Below are 21,686 nucleotides of genomic sequence, written 5' to 3'. Positions count from 1 at the left end.
TCCCTTTCTCCTTCCTTCCTCCCTCCCTCCATCATCCCATCCATTCATTCATCTTTCACAGTTGTCTGAATACTTTACCAAAAAAAATCTCGGACATACACATTCCTTTTTTTCCCCAAATTGTAGGGAAAACTGGCAGACAAAATGCTTGAAAAGTCTCTCCAGACCCTCCCTGCAAAGGCTATTCCTTGGTCTTGAACCCTTCATCTGATCCAGATTATATTCATCATTTCTGTAAAACCAGTTTCCCACACCTCATGACTCCATTTTACATGCCAGATGGTCCTTCTCTGGTAGATTCCTTTTTCATCTTACTTATTTCACTTCACTTCACTTCACTTCACTTCACTTATTTGATTTTATTCATTTTATTTTATTTAATCTTATTTTATTTAATCTTATTTTATTTTACTTTATTCCCTTGGGGAGCAGTTCTCATCTCTAGTCTGAACTTGGCAAAAAGGCCTGCATTGCAAAAATGGCTCTTAATCAAGATCTATTTCCTTTCCAACCTGCAATAAGAGAGATGCCTCTTGTGCCTGTTGCTTATTGGCTGGGCTCCCATCTTGCACCAAGACTAACTTTAATCCTAGTTTGCTCAATACGCCACTATGGCCAAGCTTGTACATAAGCCATGAACTATCATTTAGAAACCATTGTATCTGGATTCATGGAAGATGCTAAGCCAACCACGTTATTGGCTTTGCATGATGTGCGAAGGTAGCTATTCAACTCTACTTGTTTAGCTTTAGACTCAGAATCTGTTTTTGACTAAGACAGTATCACAGAGTTGGAAGGGACTTGAGAAGGTCTTCTAGTCCAACCCCCTAATCAAGCAGGAGACCGTATACCATTTGAGACAAATGATTATCCAAACCTCCATTGTTGGAGCACTTAGAACTTCTGGAGCAAGTTGTTCCACTGATTAATTGTTCTCATTGTTAGTAAATTTCTCCTTAGTTCTAGGTTGCTTCTCTCCTTGAAAACGTTCCATCCATTTTTTCTTGTCCGGCCTTCTGGTGCTTTGGAGAAGAGGCTGACCACCTTCTTTCCGCCATCAGGAACTTTCATTTTATCCCTGAGTAATATGTTTATAGCATATTGGGAAGGCAGGATTGTTTGACCACGGACAAATACTATGCCAACTCAAGAACATCCACTTTTTAAAAATTGAAAATTGAATGGGTCCTTGGAAGTTTAAGCCAATGCAATCCTAAATTGCATTAACAGAGGGATACAATCAAGATCAAGGGAGGTACTAATACCGTTCTGTAAAGCCCTTAGTAAGACCACACCTAGAATCCTGCGCTCAGTTTTAGTCACAACACTATAAAAAAGATGTTGAGATTCTAGAAAAAGTACAGAGAAGAGCAACAAAGATGATTAGGGGACTGGAGGCTAAAACATACGATGAACAGTTGAAGGAACTGGGCCTGGCTAGTTTAGGGAAGAGAAGGACCAGGGGAGACAGGATAGCAGTCTTCTAATATTTGAGGGGCTGCCACAGAGAAGAAGAAGGGGTCAATCTATTTTCTAACGCGCCTGTAGGAATAATGGATGGAAACTGAGCAAGCAAGAGATTCAACCTGGAAATAAGGAGAAACTTTCTGACAGTGAGAACAATCAACCCATGGAACAGAAGTTGCCTTCGGAAGTTGTGGGAGCTTCATCACTTGAGACTTTCAAAGAGAGATTGGATTCCCATCTGTCAGAAATGGTGTAGGGTCTCCTGCTTGGGTGGGGGTTGGATTAGATGACCTACAAGGTCCCTTCCAACTCTGATTATCTGTTATCTGCTTCGGAGAGTGAGCCCCCACTCCCAAACTCCTGGTGAGACTTTGATGAACAAGTCACCTCGGGTTGAGATGGGCAGCAAAGAAACTTAAACAATCAACCGACACATGGGAATTGTGCCATGATCCATTCCGTGGGGCAGGTAGTACCAACTTTTTCTCTAAACGTTCCCTGATGGATTTATGGCTACGTTTGCTGTTTGTTCCTGAGAGGCAAAAAAAAAAAACAATAATTGCTTGACAAAACCCCAAATCCCACCCAGAATTGGGGCACATTTTCTCCTCTTCAGGGAAAAAGTCCCCAGGCGAAGTCGCAGAGCTCTTGCCAAGGCCGTGTAAATTGACTCATGGCTGGTTGTTGCCAGCTAGCTCTCCAGGACAGGGGAGGAAGCAAGCGCCTCTCTCAACAGCTTGCTGGGATTCAGCCCTGTTCCCAATTCCTCCTGCCTCCTGCCAAGAATTGTGGTGGATCCAGTTCAGTTGGAATATTGGGAGCCTTCTCCCCAGAGACATCCAGTCAACCCCTCGTGCTTCTTCTCTGTTAGAAAGAGGTCGGCACCAACACATCGAACCAGAGGTGGCATTCAGCAGGTTCTGACCAGTTCTGAAGAACCGGTAGTGGAAATTTTGAGTAGTTTGGAGAACCAGCAAATCCCACCTCTGACTGGCCCAACCCCCATCTGTTCTCCACCTCCTGAGTCCCAACTGATCGGCTGGGTCTTCTTTGGTTGCCCTGCACAGGAGAACGGAGCTGGAAAGCAGGTTAGTGGGGTGGGGGAGGGAATGGGGATTTTTGCAGTATCCTTCCCCTGCCATGCCCACCAAGCCATGCCCACCAAGCCACGGCCACAGAGCCAGTAGTAAAAAAATTAATCCCACCACTGCATCAAAACCCTGGCTCTTTTCCAAGAGGGATGAAACAACAAAGAAAAAAACATGATGTCAATCGTTGAGCAAGATTGAGGTTTCACTGTTCAAATTCCAGCCCTACCAAAGCGGCAACCTAAAGTATGTTTAGAAGGGATTAAACCCATGGAAGCCAACAGGACTACATTCAGGATTATCAGATTGGGCTGGCTGGGCTACCAGAATTGCCCTGGGGATATGGTCCCTTTTGATTCCTCACAATAGCTGCAAGATATTTGGCAGAAGCTGATGTCCACCGCAAGAGGCCGGGCAGATTTGACCAGTTCATCATCCTAGCCTGATATATGAAGAACATATTTCCCCATTTCAGCAAAAGTTGATTTTCCTTCCTTTCCAACTGGCACCATGCATTGAACAGATTACTTTTCTCCTTTCTCTTTTGGGGAAACGCATCCATAAGTGGTCTCAGCCCCACTTTTAGTCTTGCTTCAAGTTGATGGTGTCCTTTGTGTCCTCTGAGCAAATGCCTAAGACTGAGGTATTAATCTTGGTCTTAATTTAGGCTTGTAGGGATGTTCATTCCTGCCTTGGAGATGTTTTGGTCTTTTTGTTTCCTTTTTAGCTTTTTGGTTGTCTTTTTTGAATGGTGTAGAGTGCAAACTCCCCTCCCTTCTAGCCCTGATGATGTGACCTAGTTGGGTCATGAAATGTTGGCAAGAAAACAACCAGGTTCAGAGACCCCACAGACCACACAGATGTCCTCCTCCTCCTCCTCCCCTCACAACGCCTTCCCTTCAAGCACTGACAATGTGACCTAGTTAGAAGAGCACCAAGGAGCCCACAGATATCCTCCTCCTCCTCCCACACCCCTTTCCTTCTAGAACTGATGTTGTGACCTAATTGGGTCACGAAATGTCTGCAAGAAAACAGCCAAGCTCGGAGAGCACCAAGGACCCAACAGATGCCGTCCTCCTCTTCTTCTTCCTCTTCTTCTTCCTCCTCCTCCTCTTCCCACAACCCCCACCCTTCTAGCACTGATGATGTGACCTAGTTGGGTCATGAAACATCTGCAAGAAAACAACCAAATTCAAAGAGCACCAAGGACCCCACAGTTCAACCCCGAGCATTGGTTGCTTTGGCTCAAAAGGGATCCACCAGGTTCGCCTCTAATGACCCCCCAGAAGCTGCTTAGGCTGCCTTTGGCATGGCTTTCTTGAATCCTGGAGACCTGAAAATAACAAAGATTCTCTCCAGAGTGCATATATGTATCCTGCTGTAGGCACCTGATAGCCTGAAGCTGGGCAAGACTAGACATGGCACTCAGAATTGGGCTATGCTCATCCTATGTAGAAGGTAAGGAAGAGATCTGGGTAGAATTACAGCTGCTGCTCGGGAAAACAAGCCTTTGGAAGCATGGTTGGATCCCACAGTACACATAATTCTCTTAGGAAATCAAATCTCAGAGTTTGAAGAGAAGGCAGCATTTTACTCAAATCCAGAAGAACAGAATTCTTCCTTGGTTGACTGGCTGTGTGATTTTGGAAAGGAACCACTTATTAGGTCTAAGAGATCTACATATCCAAGAATGTCTTTGGCTTCAGTAGATATCAGAAGGATGTGGAGAAGTGTTCATCCATTTTATAGCCTGCTAGCTTCATCCAATCTGGTTCTGAGAGAAGCAAGCTGGACAAGAGAGGTTGACCATCTAGAAGTGGGTATCTGAGATGTTCAGTCAGAACTCAAGAAGCTTCTTGGATTAGAAGCAAAACGTCTTCAAGGACCGTCCAGTTGCCTCTTGAAAAAGCAGCTTCGGTTCAGGGACTACAACTTCCAGCTGACATGAGAATTCATGAGCCTTGGGAGCTTCAAATACATCCTTAGGGAAAGGAGAGCTGAGGGAGATATTTCTGCGTTCTTCTGTATCAGAAGAATGCAATTGGAAGTGAGAAAAATTCTCTCCTGCTTTGCAATGAAATGGAAGTTTAGAATTGTTCCCTGAATTGGGAGGTGAGTGATGTGTGGGTCAACTCCTTCCACACATTTCTTCTTACTACCTACTTGGTCCACCAAAAGATAGATTTGTGGATCTACCACAGATTCCTTTTTCCAAACCAGGTGAGCTGAAGAGATGCTGTATATTCATCCATCAGTTGGGTCCATCAGTTGCCTGCAGCCAGAAGTTCTCCGAGCAAAATACTATCAGCATAGCGACAAAATCTGCAGGACAGCTTCGTCAAATGGCACAATGTGAAAGGAAAACTGGAAGAGAAGAGACAAGATGTGAAGGCGTAGAAAAATGCCACTTCTCTCCTTTGTTGCTGTGCACGATGGGGAAACAAACCAGAGAATCAGAGACCAAGTGCTGAATATAGAAATTATCTCTGTTGCCTATTTTCACCACAGACTACACTATGCAATTATAAACTTGTGGTAGATCGGACCATGCCTTATAGATAAGAGAATGAGAAGGCAGCTTCTGCCTTGTTACTGGTCTTGTTGCCTTTCACAAGGAGCACAGGTGTGCCTCACCTTTTGGGCGTGCCAAGGTTTCAAGAGTAGCAGGGGCCACAACTGACATAATATTACTGACACCGCTGACATGATAGCAGTGTTTCAATATTTGAGGAGTTGTCACAAAGAGGAGAGGGTCAACCTATTCCCCAAAGCACTTGAAGGCAGGACAGGAAGCAACGGATGGAAATTAATTAGGTAGAGAGAGAAGCAACCTAGAACTGAGAAGAAATGTGAGACCAATAAAGCAGTGGAACAACAAGTTGTGGGTGCTCCATCACTGTTAAGAAGAGGCTGGACAGACCTGGCTCAGTGTTCTGTTCTGTTCATGGGTTTTAAAGGAGGGAAGGAAGGAGGGAGCGAAGGAAGGAAGGAAAGAAAAAGAGATAAGGAAGGAAGGTGGGAGGGAGGGAGGAAGGATACCCCAATCCACTACTACACTTACCAACTCACACTGAGGTAATGCAACTACAATTTAGGATAACCAGTACAATTTGGGTCCAGGGATCAAAGAGTCGTGCGTGCCCACCAAAGTTGGGGTAGTTTAGTGAGTGATTAGAACTTGATTGGCACTTTGAATGTACACTAATCGCCATACCTTAAAATGAAATTCCGTTGCATTTCAGCTCTTAAAGGGTCACCACCTCCAATAAATGCTACATAAACATGACAAAATAAATAAATACACACACAGACACATAGTCACGTACATGTATGTAGGGATGGGATCCAAAAATCCCAGCAACCGGTTCGCTGCCCAGTTGCTGGGTGGGAGGGGCCTATCGGAACTTCCTGTTTCTGGCTTCCGGTGGGCTTCCGGTGGGCCGTTTTCATCCTCCCGAGGGTCCAGCGGCCTCCCTCGGGCCCCTGGGAGGGCGAAAACAGCCTCCCCCAGGCTCTGGAGGCCCACCGGGAGCCAGGAAACAGGCCCATTTCTGGACTTCCAGAAGACCCCTTTTCCCTGCTCCCAGAGTCTCTGCACGGACCCTGCACTTACCTCCATTGAAAATGGGCCACAGGGAGGGAGGGGGGGGGGGGGAGGGGTGGGACCATCTGGTCAGTTGAAATACCAGTTCAGCAAACTAGCTATAACTTTAACATCCGGTTCTTCCGAACCAGTCCGAACCAGAACAATCTCACCCCTGGATACATACATACATAATTATGCACATACCCATATATATTATATAACACAGGGAAACAACAGGGTCTAGTTTGGATTTACACATGTACATGGCGAGATGTTGGCATTAACCAGATTTGGCCATTTTTTTTCTCTCTTCTCATGCGCTCATTTCTGGCCCTTATCATTTCTTACCCGGTTTGCATACTTTGCATAATGTTGCTCACTTCCCAGGGAAATGGTGTGATGGGTAGATAATTAGGTGCACATGTAGGTGTCTGTCCAGATGTAATGGACTTAGACTTGTTCTTATCTGCCTTAATTATTTTATTGGTCCATCTTCCTTTCTAATCTGATGGTTCTATCAATTTAATCACTGCAGCCAGCAAAGGTTGCCTCTGCGTGTGTATTTGTGTGTGGGTTGGAAAGCTGAACTGGGAATACAATACAGGCAATCCTCCACTTATGTCCACCGTGGAGCCCAAAATTCTTGTTGCTAAGGGAGACAGTTGCTAAATGAATTTTTAACCACTTTCACAACCTTTTCTGGCCTTTGTTTGTTAAGTGAATCACTGCAGTTCTGAAGGTCACAAAAGGGGACACTGCAACCGTCATAAATGTGAGTCAGTTGCCAAACATCTGAATTTTGATCATGTGACGATGGGGATGCTTGCAATGGCCGTAAGTGTGAAAAATGGTCATGTCACTTTTTTCACTGCTGTTGTAAACTTCAAACAGTCCCTAAACGGACTCCCTGTATGAATATAGTTGAGGATTACCCGTGTCAATCTATAATATTTTCCTGCCAAAACAAAAACAGGCAATCAGGGGGTAAACAGAGACCTCAGTTCGAATTCTTCCTTTGTCAAAATGTCACTCCCCTCAGAATCTGGATAATTCACTCACTTTCTCCAGAACTTACCTTGCAAGCCTGTTTTGTCAAACTGTCAGAAGATAAAGGCTAGGAAGAATTTTACTCCCTAAAGTGTTTGCAGAATGGATAAATTAGTCATTATTTTGGCACTGATTCTAATCTGTGGGAATCAGATTTTCTTCAGAGACCATGAAAAATTTAGCCACTATTTAGTAAAGGCATACAATTCAATCGAGGTTCCTATTAACTTCTTGGTTTCTAATGCCCAAGCTTTGCAAACATTCACCTTCCCAAAAGCTATAGCTTCTTAAGTGATTTGTATCCCACTTCTTAATTGAAATAATGATAGATGGTTTATTCAGCTTTCCCTGCCTCAGCCAAATATAGAGTAGAGTAGAGTAGAGTAGAGTAGAGTAGAGTAGAGTAGAGTAGAGTAGAGTAGTGTAGGGTAGGGTAGGGTAGGGTAGGGTAGAATAGAATAGAATAGAATAGAATAGAATAGAATAGAATAGAATAGAATAGAATAGAATAGAACAGAATAGAACAGAATAGAATAGAATAGAATAGAATAGAATAGAATAGAATTCTTTATTGGCCAAGTGTGATTGGACACACAAGGAATTTGTCTTTGGTGCAAATGCTCTCAGTGTACATAAGAAAAAATAAAATACATTCATCAAGAATCATAAGATATAGAAAGATACGTAAAAATACATTTATCAAGAATCATAAGATACATTTACTGATAGTCATAGGATATTAAATAAGCAATCTTAAAGAAATACTTAAGATGAAGACTTCCCTTCCATGCAGACTTATTCTAAGTGTATAAATACATGCGCACTGATCTCTGTAAAACAGAGTACCATCAAAACCCCAAATCAGCATCAAATGGCCTTTCTCTATTAGCCGAAATGTTGAGTTAAAGGAGACATTTATGTGTGATTGTAGCTGCCCAGAGTTGCCCTATGGCAAGACTGGGTAGCCAATAAATTTAATTAATAAATAAATTGTCCCCAACAAGTCCTAAGGATTTGAGAAAGATGACTTAAGCTCTTAAGGTTTGGCGGTCAAACCACTAAATCTTTCATTTTTCAAGGCCAATAAGGTTAATAAATGCTTTTTTTTTTCTTTTAAAAAATAAATCCCATACTCTAGATTTTAAAAAAAAAGGCTTTAAAATATCTGCTCAGGGATATACCAGTGTTTCCTAGGACCCTAAATGACTGTAAATATGGTGATTGTTTTTTTAAAGGGACACGGCGACTGAGTGGCGAAGACGCTCAAATTGTCGATCAGAAAGGTCGGCAGTTTGACAGTTCAAATCCCTAGCGCCGCTTAATACAGTGAGCTCCTGTTCCTTGTCCCAGTTTCTGCCAACCTAGCAGTTCGAAAGCATGTAAAAAATGCAAGTAGAAAAATAGGGACCACTTTGGTGAGAAGGTAACATGCGCCTTCGGTGTTAAGTCATGCCAGCCACGTGACCACGGAGACGTCTTCGGACAGCGCTGGCTCTTCAGCTTTGTAACGGAGATGAACACCACCCCCTAGAGCCGGAAACAATTAGCATGTGTGTCCAAGGGGAACCTTTACCTTTATGTTTTTAAAAGTGTGGCCCACAAAGGCCAAAATCCGGCCCCTTTCATGCTACAGCAAGATCAAAGCTTTTGCTTCAAGAAGGGTTCGAAATATTCTTGAAGTAATCGATGAAGAAATTGAACCATAAACATCCTTTGAAATACCCAGACCAGGAGGGGAAGACTGTAGCAGCATTTTGATTGACAACATAATCATTCGCTTTTTCACTAAAATACGAATCCTGACTTTTTCTCTTTCGTTTACAGGAAACGAACGGAATGGCTTAGATTTCAGCCGACAGGTAAAAACCTACAAAAATGCTTTTGATTGACTTGAGTTGTAAATGGTTTGTTTTAAAGGAGGTAAAAGAACACACCAATGCTTTGATGGAAAACCAGGTTTGGGAGAAAACAGTTGGCTACTTTTAATGTCTTGGGGCAAAATTTGACCTTGTCCTAGTTTTACCTCTCCAATTTGCTGGACATCCACCAAGCAATAGTTGTTAGTTTCATTGTAGTATGAGATTGGGGTTGTGGGTTTATAAGAGACTGAGCTAGTTTTGTACAATCAGCCGAGATGTTTCATTATAGATGGATGTTTATGTTCATAAGGTTTAAATCAAAACATGGCACCAAAAACGCCTTCAAGTTTAAGCCAAAATCAAAACCCAAAACATTATGCATTCCTTCTTCCTGATCTGCTATTTTTCTGTTTCAAGAAAAAAAATATTCCATGAAGGATCATACCACTTCCTGCTGAAGCTCAAGAGCTAGAGAAGGGTTTTCCCATATTTCACTGTATTTAAACAGAGAGCAAACCCCACTCCCTTCTAGCACTGATGGTGTTACCTAGTTGGGTAATGAAACGTCTGTAAGAAAACAGCCAAGCTGAGAGAGCATCAGGGACCCCACAATTCTTTTCAGACACACAAGGATTCTCTGGTCCTTTGTGAACAATGTTTGGAGAACCACAATCCCCTACACACTGTTTTGAAAATGTGGGCCTTATTTCCAACTGCCGCTCCTAAAATTCAGGTTGCAAACAAAGTTCCTTGAAGTCCTATAATTTAGAAAGATGGATACCTGATCTCCTTTCTACTTACTTTTCAGCGTTTTATGACTTTCATTATCCTGCCCATGAACTTAGATTCTTGACCCCCCCCCTGCTAAATTTGGAAAATTAATCAAGCCCAATCTGGATTCTATCTCTTTTTTTTCCTCAAAATGGGAGCAAATTTGCTAGATAGTCGTCTGGTGGAGATGGATCATCGATGAAACTTCTCTTGCATTTCCTTTGGTGTTCTCATCTCAACGTGTATCAATTTGTTGGTTCACGTACACCTCTGATAGAAGGTATTGTTGTTCAGAAACACACCTGCGCTGGCTATGACTTGTTTGGCAGATGTTCTTAGCAGGGGGAGGCGGGAAAATATTGCAATAGATGTTCTTGATAAGGCTGAGAGCAAAAGCTGTCTGGTCGCTTGTCATATGACACCCCAACAGTATAGGATTCACAAATGGGTTGTAATACACCAACTTGTAAACGTATGAAGTTAAAATTTCCCATACCGTTTGAAGAGGAGATAGATTTGAGGAGGTAGAAGCTTCTTTCTCACTGCCTTTCATATTTTGTGGATTTTTCCTTTGGTTACTTGATTGTGTTGGAAGAAATATCCATCTGGTTCAGTTCCAAGCTGGGAGAAAGGCACTGGAGACAAAATGGAGGCTGGAGGCTGATTGGAAAGATGGTTTAATGATGAAGCAGAACCACCTGGGTTTGTAGCTCTGGGCAGCTGACCACATGGAGTTGAGAGTGAGGGGCTTTTATACCTTCTCTTGAGCTTTGCACTTGAGCTTCCTGTTCCTGTGCAAGAACATATATTCTGTTGGTTGTTGTCAGACTCCCACAATGCCATGTAGGGGTTATAGCTGGCTCTATAGATTGTCTGAGCTCCCAGGTTTGGTTGAAGTTTGGAGTGATGCAATGAAGGGGCATTGGGCAGTTTCTATTGTGGCTGAGGGCTAATCCTACCTTTGTTGGATCTTGGGTGAAGGTATTTGCTTATGAATAGAGCTGTCTATCCTTTTATCTCTTACATGCTGACATCTGCTGTGGGGCTATTAAGGAAGGTAGGGGCTGCTTTCCAAGAGCATGTTTCTCCATTTCTCATCCAGGGAAATATAATATTCTGCCTTCTTAATATTTCTCAACATATTTCATTCTCCTAGAAGAGGAATGGGTGCTAAGTTTCTACAATCGTTTCAGTTCCACTGTTTTTCATTTTGCAAAAACTGCTAGTAAAGATGAAATTGGTTCATGATTAACGCCCACTTTTTCTCCTGAAGCAGATCTTGGCTGATCTTTAAAAACTAAGCAAGTTGAAATCTGGGTGGTCCTTATATGAGAAGCCATCAGGAGACGGAGTTGCTAGAGGCTAGACTGAGAAGTAAAAGTAAATTCGAAAAAAATATATCAGGAGAAGATAAGGATGAATTTCTTCCATAGCTTTGCCAAGCAAACTCCATGAAAGTGTCTATGTTAATTAGCAAAAGTTGAGTTCTGTTTTGAGATTTTAGTTTGAGTTCAATTTTGACATTTCTACAGGAGGGTGGATGCAGAAAGGGATTGTTTGTTTATTTGTTTAACCTACAGTGCTGTGTTTTCAACTGGTTAAAAACAATCACTACGGTTTAATGTTTGAAATGGGCTTCCATTCTGGCAGATTCCAGGAAGCAAAATTGTTCCAGAAGCAGAATGATGGAAAACATGAATGTATCAGGAAGCAGAAAGGTTTCTACTAATAAAGGAGAATATTTGTAGCTCAGAGTTGAATTGAGGGGATCCTTGGTGCTCTCTGAACTTGGTTGTTGTTGTTTTATGAAAAGTTTCATGACCCAAACTACGTGGTCTCATCAGTGCTAGATTCTCTGCTGTCCCCTTCTCTTTTTTTCCCTCTTTTATTTCTTTTATTCTCATGTCCCGAATGGATGGGATGAAAAAAGAAACTTTTCTGAGAGTCCTTTGGTGCTCTCTGACCTTGATTATTGTTGTTGTTTGCAGAAGTTTCATGACCCAAACTAGGTACTAGTTTTGCTAGAAGAAGTCTGAATGAGAGCAAATTCCCCTCCCTTCTAGCACTGATGATGTTACCTAGTTTGGGTCATGAAACATCTGCAAGAAAAGTTCAGAGAGCACCAAAGGATCCCTCAGAAAATCTTCTTTTTCAAGTCAACTATTTGGGACATGAGAAATAAGAGAGGAAAAAGAGAGAGAAGGGGACAACAGAGAATGCAATGGTTAAATAGTATCATCAATGTGGTGCCATAGGTTTGGACGGACCACTTGTGACTGTACGACTGTAATTTTGTCGCTTGTATCCTTACGATTTATATTGACTGTTTCCTAGTGTGACTTGATTGCTTATTTGTGCCCTATGACTATCATTAAGTGTTGTACCTTATGATTCTTGACAAATGTGTCTTTTCTTTTTACATACACTGAGAGCACGTGCACCAAAGGCAAATTCCTCATGTGCCTAATCACATTTGGCCAATAAAGAATTCATTCATTCATCTCCCTCCGACAGACAATAGAGGACCAGGGGGCTTAACATGCTATGATCCATGGGATCATGAAGAGTGAGACACAACTTTGCAACAAAACAATAAAAAATTTAGGACAGTTTGGGGAAAGATTGCTCAGATAAAGCCAGAAAATATTACCCCAATATTAGTTCCTCGGTTTCATATGGTAGATCCTAAAACACTAAAAGGGACGCGGTGGCTCAGGGGCTAAGACACTGAGCTTGTCGATCAAAAAGGTCGGCAGTTCGAATCCCCAGCACTGCGTAATGGATTGAGCTCCTGTTACTTGTCCCAGCTTCTGCCAACCTAGCAGTTCGAAAGCATGTAAAAAATGCAAGTAGGAAAATAGGGACCCCTTTGGTGGGAAGGTAACAGCGTTCCATGCGGCGCCAGCATTTATTTATGCTGGCCACATGACATGAAGACATCTTCGGACAGCGCTGGCTCTCCAGCTTAGAAACGGAGATGAGCACCGCTCTCTAAAGCCAGAAACAACTAGCATGCATGTGCAAGGGGAACTTTTACCTTTACCTATGGCCTCACTGTTGCATCCATTTCTAAATCTATGTCCCAAAGGCAGGATCCGCTATTCTCCATGCCTAGAGGCATCTCCAGATGTGCTGGATGACCATTCCCATCAACTAATGCCAGCATGGATAATTTCAATTACTGGGCCCTGGAAGGGCCCCATGGTATGGCTTACGTCACAATCAATGCTGAAACTGTCTCCTTCTGTCACTCCACAGGAATAAAAGCAGAACATAAAATGATATGATGAGAACTAAACTCAATGTTTAAAGTTGTGTGGTGTTTTGTTTTTTTTAATCACAAGTTCATAGACCTTCTGACTGCAACAATAGGCTTGTAAGGGTGACAACAGCTGCTCACAAAAAACAGCAGCTGGCATCACAAAAGGTTGACCGGAAAAGATTTGGAGTGATTAGTACCTTGGCTCGGCTAGCAAAACGAGACTTTGGCTATGCCGACTGTATGCAGAAGAGCGTATGTAAGAATTACGCAATCTGTTAGAATATTGATCCCAGGATCGTCTGCTTGCAATTACAAGAAAGGGCGAAGTCATCAGATCCTGGTAGTGTGAGAAAGTTGGCGGACAACCCAAGACTCTTTCAATGGGGCCCGAAGCAAAATGATAACCCCCACCTACTCGCCTACCGCAATCTCATCTCATACTTAAAGTTTGTGACTCATGGCAGAAAACTTTCATCGGAAAACAGCACTCTGAAATGACTCCAACTTTGACTTTTCCACCATGCCAGCTTGGAAATGGACAGGATTCCAACTCAAAGACGAATCCTATGAAGGGTTGGTACCTGAACAACTACTAGATAGTAGTTCCTAGTAGGAACCTCTCAATAGTTTGGTTTACACCCTTGGTTATGCCAGAACCAGCCTGTTCTCCACTCGTTCTTTAGAAATACTGTAGCTTGGCCTAGGTATATCAGTGGTGACCAACCAATAACCAACATTTACTTTTTTTCTTTATTGATTAAATTCATATGCTGCCCATCTCATTATCAAGAGACGACTCTAGGTGGCTTAAAATACATGAATAGCAGTATGAGACAGAAGGTGAAAAACATTGGGTATGGAAAGCGAAGGCATTACAATGGACAACAAAGTGGACCAAAAGGAGCAAGGTGTAGATAGTGGAGGTGGAACCTTCTCCTAATCTACTAGCCACCTCCCAGAATGGAATGTCCCCTTTAGGGTTCCAAGACAGTTGGCAGAACCAGGTTTTTAGGACCTTTTGGAAGGTCAAGAATGTTGGAATGGATCTCACCTCAAGGAGCATGGTATAAGCAACTCACATTGTATACTAAGCCATAAGACGTGGCAATATGGTCTAACATATTGGATGAACATGTTGGCTGCACCACTGCATGACAGAACCTCCAAATGGGGGCAGGAATCTATGGAACCTGTTGACTTGGCAGAGGTGTCTCCAGATGATTCACCTTGGGGTGAAGATCCTATCCGATTGCTGGGACTTGGAGGGCACCTAATCAAAGTTTCTGCTAGGTGATCTTTTCCCCCCTAGTAATTACATTTGCTGCTCTTGGAGTGATTTTGATCCTCGTCCTTGGATGGAGAATCCAATAACCAACCGAGGACATAGTTCATTTGAGTCTTACCTCAGCAGAAGTCAATAAGAATGTGATAAGGAGAAAAGAGGTCTGTCACAACATCAGGAACAACAACAATAAGGACTGGCAGAAAAAAAGTGATAAGGAGAAAAGTCAGATCAGGGAGAGGATGAGGTGAAAGATAAGTGCTCAGGTAGGAAGAGGTGTGGTTATGCCAAGCTTTGATAGGAAAGAGGAGAAACCTGAAATTAGTGGGCTACAGAGACATATCTCAGTAGCAACACCTGGAAAAAAGGTCAGAGGGGAGGATAACCAGGTGGGAACATGCAATATTTAAAATGTTTACCAGCCAGCTGGTCTTCTGCGTTCAGAAAATACAGGTGTCATGGATGGTAGATCTGGAGAACTCACAAAGTATTGTAAAACAGTGGTTCTCAACCTATTCTTCATCGTGGACCCCTTTTAATAGATAACAGATTAACAGAATTGGAAGGGACCTTGTAGGTCTTCTACTCCAACCTCTCATCCAAGCATGAGACCCTACACCATTTCTGACAGATGGCAGTCCAGTCTCTTCTTGAAAGCCTCCAGTGATGAAGCTCCCACAACTTCTGAAGGCAACTTCTGTTCCATCGGTTGATTGATCTCACTCAGAAAACTTCTCCTTATTTCCAGCTTGAATCTCTCCTTGTTCAGTTTCCATTCATTATTCCCTATCTGGCCTTCGGGTGCCTTGGAAAATAGCTTGGCCCCTTCCTCCTCTCTGCGGCAGCCCCTCAAATATTGGAAGGCTGCTATCCTGTCTCCCCTGGTCCTTCTCTTCCCTAGACTAGCCAGGCCCAGTTCCTGCAACCATTCATTGTATGTTTTAGCCTCCAGTCATCATCTTGGTTGCTCTTCTTTTCACTTTTATTAGAGTCTCAACATCCTTTTTATAGTGTGGTACACTGGTGACCAAAAGTGGATGCAGGATTCCAGGTGTGGTCTTATTAAGGCTTTATAGAGTGGTATTAGTACCTCACTTTTAAATACCTTTTGTGGCCACAGACCATCCTAACATTTCTTTAAGCCTTCACTGACCCCCTGTGATGACATCACAAACCACCCAGTGAGCATCAGTATTGTAAAGACCTTCTTCAAAAGAACATTAGAGATATAAAGTATGCACACCAAGACAGAAAGGCCTGAGAAAATAGATCTGTTTTGATGAGTTCCTACCTAAGGAGGCGACTTGGAGAAGGGTTACTTCCATTTCCATTGGCAATTTTTTTCTGTAACATGTAGCCTGCCATGAAGACTGCCAAAGAGTGGTTGAGATCAAACATAGCTGGGATGGAGCCTGTAAAAACTTGCCTGACTGGTGCCCTATATAGCTTGAGCAAATGGCAAGGCTTTCTCTTGAAAAACAAAATACAATCCTAATTGGACTGGTTATCCAGTGGCAGTGCGACTTGAAGTGTTAAGTCAGGCCACAGATGTTGGACAGGCAACAGATGTTGAACCAAGGCAAAGGATCTTCACCTTGGGTGTCTTGGAAAAGGAGACCTAGTAAGCAAAGCTGAAGAATTTGCTGACGGGAGGAGCTGACTCCTCCTTTTCGCTTTGAAACTGAATGTGCAATAAGTGAAACCAGGGTACAAATGCCAAGAGACGTTGAAAAAAAATGTTAAAGCGGCATGAAAAATGTTAATGCATTTGTTTTGAAACTTTTCTACGGAAGCAAAGGAGTCAATCTCCCTTTGAAGCTACTGATTTTTTAAAAAACATTTTGATGGTATCTGACTCTTGGGCCAGGGATCTCCTCATCTGCCAATCTTGCACCGATTCATTGAACTTTTCTATGCTCTGGCTGGTGACAGCTTTGATGGGGTTGGACTTCTTACCGATCCTCAGTGGAAGAGTTAAGACTATGGTGAGAAGGTCCAAAACTTAATCAAGAGGGTGGCATCGAAGCAGAAGTGAGTTCAATCTCTACAAGCAAACAACATTTACTCATTGTTGAAGGATTGGGTCATTCAGCTGCCCACTATCCCCTGGAAGAAAAACCATACACCCAACATTGCTTTAACAACTTGTGATGCTCCATCTCCAAACCAAACTACAACCCACATCTATCGTATTCACAAACCATGGTGTGTTTCATTGCCTACACAACAAAGATGTTAGGTTGGGTTGGGTTGGGTTGAAAAGAGCAACCTCTCTCTTCCAGTTCTTGTGTTTGGAAAGATCTCCTGATAAAGGCCAGCTGCCATGTCCTGAGGGGAAAGAGCCATGTGCATGGGAATGTGCTAATCAAGAGTGTGAGATGCTTTTGAGTGGGGAGACCTTTCTTCTGGGGACACCCAAAAGTACATCTGAGAAACATAACAGAAGAACCGAGTTGGAAGAGACTTTGGTGATCTTCTAGTTGAACCCTGCTCATGCAAGAGACTCTAAATCATTTCAGACAAATGGTTATCCAATCTCTTCTTAAAAACCCCAACTTCTGGAGGCAAGTTGTTCCACTGATTAATTGCTCTCTGTCAGGAGTGAGAGTGAGTTCTCACTTCTCCATAGTTCTAGGTTGCTTCTCTCTTTGATCAGTTTTCATCCATTGCTTCTTCTCCTGCCTTTAGGTTTTTTGGAGTATAGGTTGCCCCGTTCTTCTTTGTGGCAGCATCTGAGATATTGGAACATTGATATCAGGTCATCCCAGTTCTTCTTTTTGTCTCAGTTTTTCTTCTCAGTTGCCCCATACATTCCTTTTCAGTTCTTGTCTTGGGCCATATCCTGTCCTTCTCCAAAAATCCTGTTAGAACCTTCAAACTTTAGAAGAGCCATAGTGGAAAATATGCCACTGTTGAAGGATCAACCACAAGTCTACATGAAGTGTTTGCAGGACATAAATAAAGCGAACAAATCACATTTGCCACAAGCCATTCTCTAACTTGGAGACTCTAGTTAGGTTCTATTATGGTTTCCACCATCCTCAGATGGTGCAGGATAAAATTCCATCCTACATGTGATGAAGATTGCCCTAAGAGAATGTTTGTTTTGTTGACATAGTATTTTCATTGGCTTCTGCTACATTTCCTTGACTGAATATTTAACAGCAAAATAGAAAAAAATTAACTTATGTAAACTACCTTCTTCTTGGAGGCTGTTAGGCTAATTCATTCCCCTTAATTTTGTCATGTTTTCATTGTACCAACAGAAAATATTATTTGTAACTCGGATTTGGACTCTAGGTTTCTTGGTGTTCTCTGAGCTTGGTTGTTTTCTTGCAGATGTTTTATTACCCAACTAGGTAACTTCTTCAGGGCTTGAATAGAGTTGGCTGTCTGTCCCACTCCCTTCTATCATTGATATTACCTAGTTGAGTAATGAAACATCTGCAAGAACACAGCCAAGCTCAGAAAGTACCATGAACCCCACAACTCACTGTTGTCTTCTAACATGTCATTTGACAAATTAGGGATAATTTTACTTGTGTAATGTTGTCATAGGCAATCTGATCTGGTGGTGTAGAATCACAAAGTCAAACAGAGTGAGGACAGTATTTTGAGAACTGAGCTTAATGGAACATCCTAAGCCCACTTTTCAAGCTAACTAAATTCCAAATGGAAACGATGCACGAAGAGGCAGAAATATTCCCCTGTGATGCAATTTCATCTTATTTCTATCAGATTGCAGATTATGAGAAAGCATGTTGGGTTTCTGTACTCCTGATCTGGTCGCCTTCCATCATCTATTTTTGGTATTTGCTAAACCTTGATCACTGGGCAAGTTAACACATGTAACAAGTGGCAACAGCATAGCTGTAAGTATGTATAAATTAGGACTGTTTGACATTATGGTGCCTATATGAGGGAAAGCTTTGGAGAAACAGGCACAAATTGAGAAAGGTTTGGGGGATAGTAGGTTGACCAGGGTACAACACGGGACAACGGGATGCGGTGGCTCAGTGGCTAAGACACTCAGCTTGTCGATCAGAAAGGTCCCCAGTTCGGCGGTTCAAATCCCTAGTGCCACATAATGGAGTGAGCTCCCGTTACTTGTCCCAGCAGTTCTGCTAACCTGGCAGTTCGAAAGCATCTGAAAATGCAAGTAGAAAAATAGGGACCCCTTTGGTGGGAAGGTAACAGCGTTCCGTGTGCCTTCGAAGGCGTTTAGTCATGCCAGCTACATGACCACGGAGACGTCTTCGGACAGCGCTGGCTCTTCGGCTTTGGAATGGAGATGAGCATCGCCCCTTAGAGCTGGAAACGACTAGCATGTATGTGCGAGGGGAACCTTTACATTTACCTTAGGTTGACCAGTGAGAAAGTATTGTGCAAAAAAAGAAAGAAATGAAGACAATGTAAACACAGCTTTGGAGAATCTTTAAATCATGAATAAGGAGATGAATGTAAATGTTAGAAGGGAAGGAAGGAGTGGGAGAATCTTCTTAGGGATGTGAGACCATGTGTAGAGACCATATCAGGTAGGTCCACCATCAACCAACTTAAGGAACTTGAGCTTCCTATAGAGAAGAGGAACACAGAAGAGGTTGCAGGTGTCAAAACTGTCACCCTTTCCAAAGCATTTGAATCAGAATTTCAACAGGTCTTTCTTCCCCCCCTCCCAAAAGAAATGGTTAAGCAAGATGAGTTGGCTTCATGTTGATGAGAAGGCAGAGTAAATAAGACTTCTCAAGTTGGTTTGACAGGTCTGGAGACATCTGCCTACTTTTGGCTATCTACACCTGTATCAGTGTAGCTCTCCTCACCCTCCCCTCTTGGGCCTGGCCAGGCATCGCTGCTGTTCCCGTAACTGGTTCAGGGTGAAGCCGAACTTCACACAGCTGGGTTGATCCCATGTCTTCCTGACAACCTCTGGTTGCCAAAAGTTTATGGATCAGTTACAAAGAGGGCTGTTCTCCTCTGATTATGATTAGTTGTGTCCTGATAATTTCACCTTTTTGCTAAGGACGATCTGGAGCCATAATTACAGGCAGGTTGGGAGATGTTCTCCCTTCGTAATTCTTGTGAAATGTTTATGAAACACCTTTCCTCAAACAGGTTATGCAAGTTGTCTTTGATCGTCTTCCATCTCCCTCCATCTGTTGTTCAAGGAGCTGTTGATGGTTGTTGTTTTCTTCCATCCATTTGGACACCTTTTAGAGTGACCCGATGAATCTGTGCAAGGCATTCTTCCAGAGCCTTCTCTTGCCTAGTAGCCTCCATAGATAGGTTGGACCTGAAAATCCATCCTTCCCAACCAACATCTCCGTGCCACTGTCTGTGTTTTAGTGTGTGTGTGTGGGGACTTCCACATTGTTAAGATGTCTGTATTTATTCTTCTGGAGCAATAGAGCTCCTTTATTACTTTACACCCAAAGGTTGTGTCAACTCTGTCATTACAACCTCATTAGCTTCCACTGAAACAGAAGTGGTCGCAGACAAGAGGAAGATTTATTTTTTTACCAGATTTAGAAAAATGTAGATAATAAAAAGAATTTCTCAGGATGAATAACCCAGAGGAGGGGTAGAAGCCTGCCATGAATGAATAGAATGAATGGATGGAAATTGCTATGACGTGTGACAATCACCTCCTACATGACAGTTTTTCCAGAACAACTGGAGGAGAAATCTGCTGGTGGAAATTACATCACGTGCTTTCTTGGGTTTGGGTTGATCCTGCTGTTTAAACCAAACCATTCTGGTTTGTAAGCACTTAGGAAAGGAATGACTCTCCAGCCCCCTGACATCAAGCATTTTTTTCCTAAAACAAGATATTTAGAGAGATGTAAATTAGGTTCATAACAATCCTAATTACTATAAAAGATTATCTGGTTAATAAGCCACAACACAAATTACATTTTAATGAGTTTATTACATGAGAAGGCAACATGAGTTTGGAACTAAATTCTTCTACATGCCACAATTTTTAAATGGGCCAAGTTTACTATCGAAAATAGGTCTCAAACTCTGGTTAAGCAATGTGAAGGGTCTTTTGAATGTAGGGACATAACCTGTGCCAGAACCCCAGTCTATCTGGTCCAGTAGTCTATTCTCAAAGAGGACAACCAAATGCACCAGGAAGCCCCTTAGTCTTCCATTTAATGGGCTTCAGAGGGAGTCTCACTGATCCCAAGGCTAGCAGCTACTGGTTTTGAAACCATGATTTAGGAAAATTTCTAACTAGCTCATTGTGGTTTATGGCACACCCAATTGGCAGGATTCCTACCACATGCATAGGGTTTGGCTAAGCATGATTGATATATAGACTGTCTCTTCTTTCTTTCTTTCTTTCTTTCTTTCTTTCTTTCTTTCTTTCTTTCTTTCTTTCTTTCTTTCTTTCTTTCTTTCTTTTTTTTCTTTCTTTCTTTCTTTCTTTCTTTCTTTCTTTTCTTTCTTTCTTTTCTTTCTTTCTTTCTTCTTCTTCTTCTTCTTCTTCTTCTTCTTCTTCTTCTTCTTCTTCTTCTTCTTCTTCTTCTTCTTCTTCTTCTTCTTCTTCTTCTGCTACTCCTCCTTCTCCTTATCTTTCTCTGTGACTGTAGCTAGCAAGATGGAAATTTGTGCCATAAAGTAAGATGAAAATCCATTTATAAAGGACTTCCACAATTCCTCCAAAATGATATTAATTGGTTTAAGAGCTGATAATGTTGGGGGTAGGAGGTTGCAGGACAGAAGCAAGGGATCAAGAGAGATCAAGAGAGCAAAAATACATCAGCTGAGGTACATCAAAGAAGGAAGATCTGCATTCAATCTGGGGACACTTCCATCACCCAGATTTTTGAGTAAATAATCCTACGGGGGAGTCCCTATCATGCATAACTTTCAGCTAATTCCAGATATGTTAAATCAGTTCTGCTACTCGACTTTCTTGTTTTTTTTCTTCTTCTATTGAGTAAGGCTCTATCTTCCTTCTCCAAAACTACACTCTGATGGTGCCATCATCTCAACTCAACCAGGTTCTAGACTGCCAAATCTTTTCATGCTCTGTGCACAATGTGCCTAACATTTTATATTTGTGATTCCTAGTTCCATTCATGGGCCTTGCTCAGATGCCACCCTTGGTGTGTTGCTTTCCATTCCCCTACAGCTTATCCTAAAATGCTGTACATTAGTTGAACCCCAGGAGGAGATTCCACAAATTTAGTTTGCCTACTCTTGTAGCAGCTACAAAGATGAGGAAATTTCTGTAATTTCCATAGCTTTAGAGACTTGTTAAAAGCCAAAGACCACCTTACAATCATCCTACTTCCTGGTTCCCCGTGTTTTTCTCTTG

At 42.3% G+C, this 21,686-nt stretch overlaps 1 protein-coding gene across 2 annotated transcripts in view; it reads left to right on the top strand.

Moving 5' to 3' along the window:
* Nucleotides 1–21,686, top strand: part of POU2F3 (POU class 2 homeobox 3) — a 71,148-nt gene that overhangs the window by 21,417 nt on the left and 28,045 nt on the right. For both annotated transcript variants that reach the window (XM_087970156.1, XM_087970155.1), the window contains exon 3: nucleotides 9,013–9,047. In XM_087970156.1, coding sequence (XP_087826282.1) covers nucleotides 9,013–9,047 — 35 coding nt within the window. The remainder of the gene's footprint in view (nucleotides 1–9,012; nucleotides 9,048–21,686) is intronic.

This window comes from Notechis scutatus, chromosome 7, assembly GCF_049901735.1.
Source record: "Notechis scutatus isolate UNSWTSFEM ecotype Mainland chromosome 7, rNotScu1.2, whole genome shotgun sequence".
NCBI classification, from domain to species: Eukaryota; Metazoa; Chordata; class Lepidosauria; order Squamata; family Elapidae; genus Notechis; species Notechis scutatus.
The sequence above is the reverse complement of the archived record's forward strand: the minus strand, read 5'-3'. Positions and strand labels throughout refer to the sequence as shown.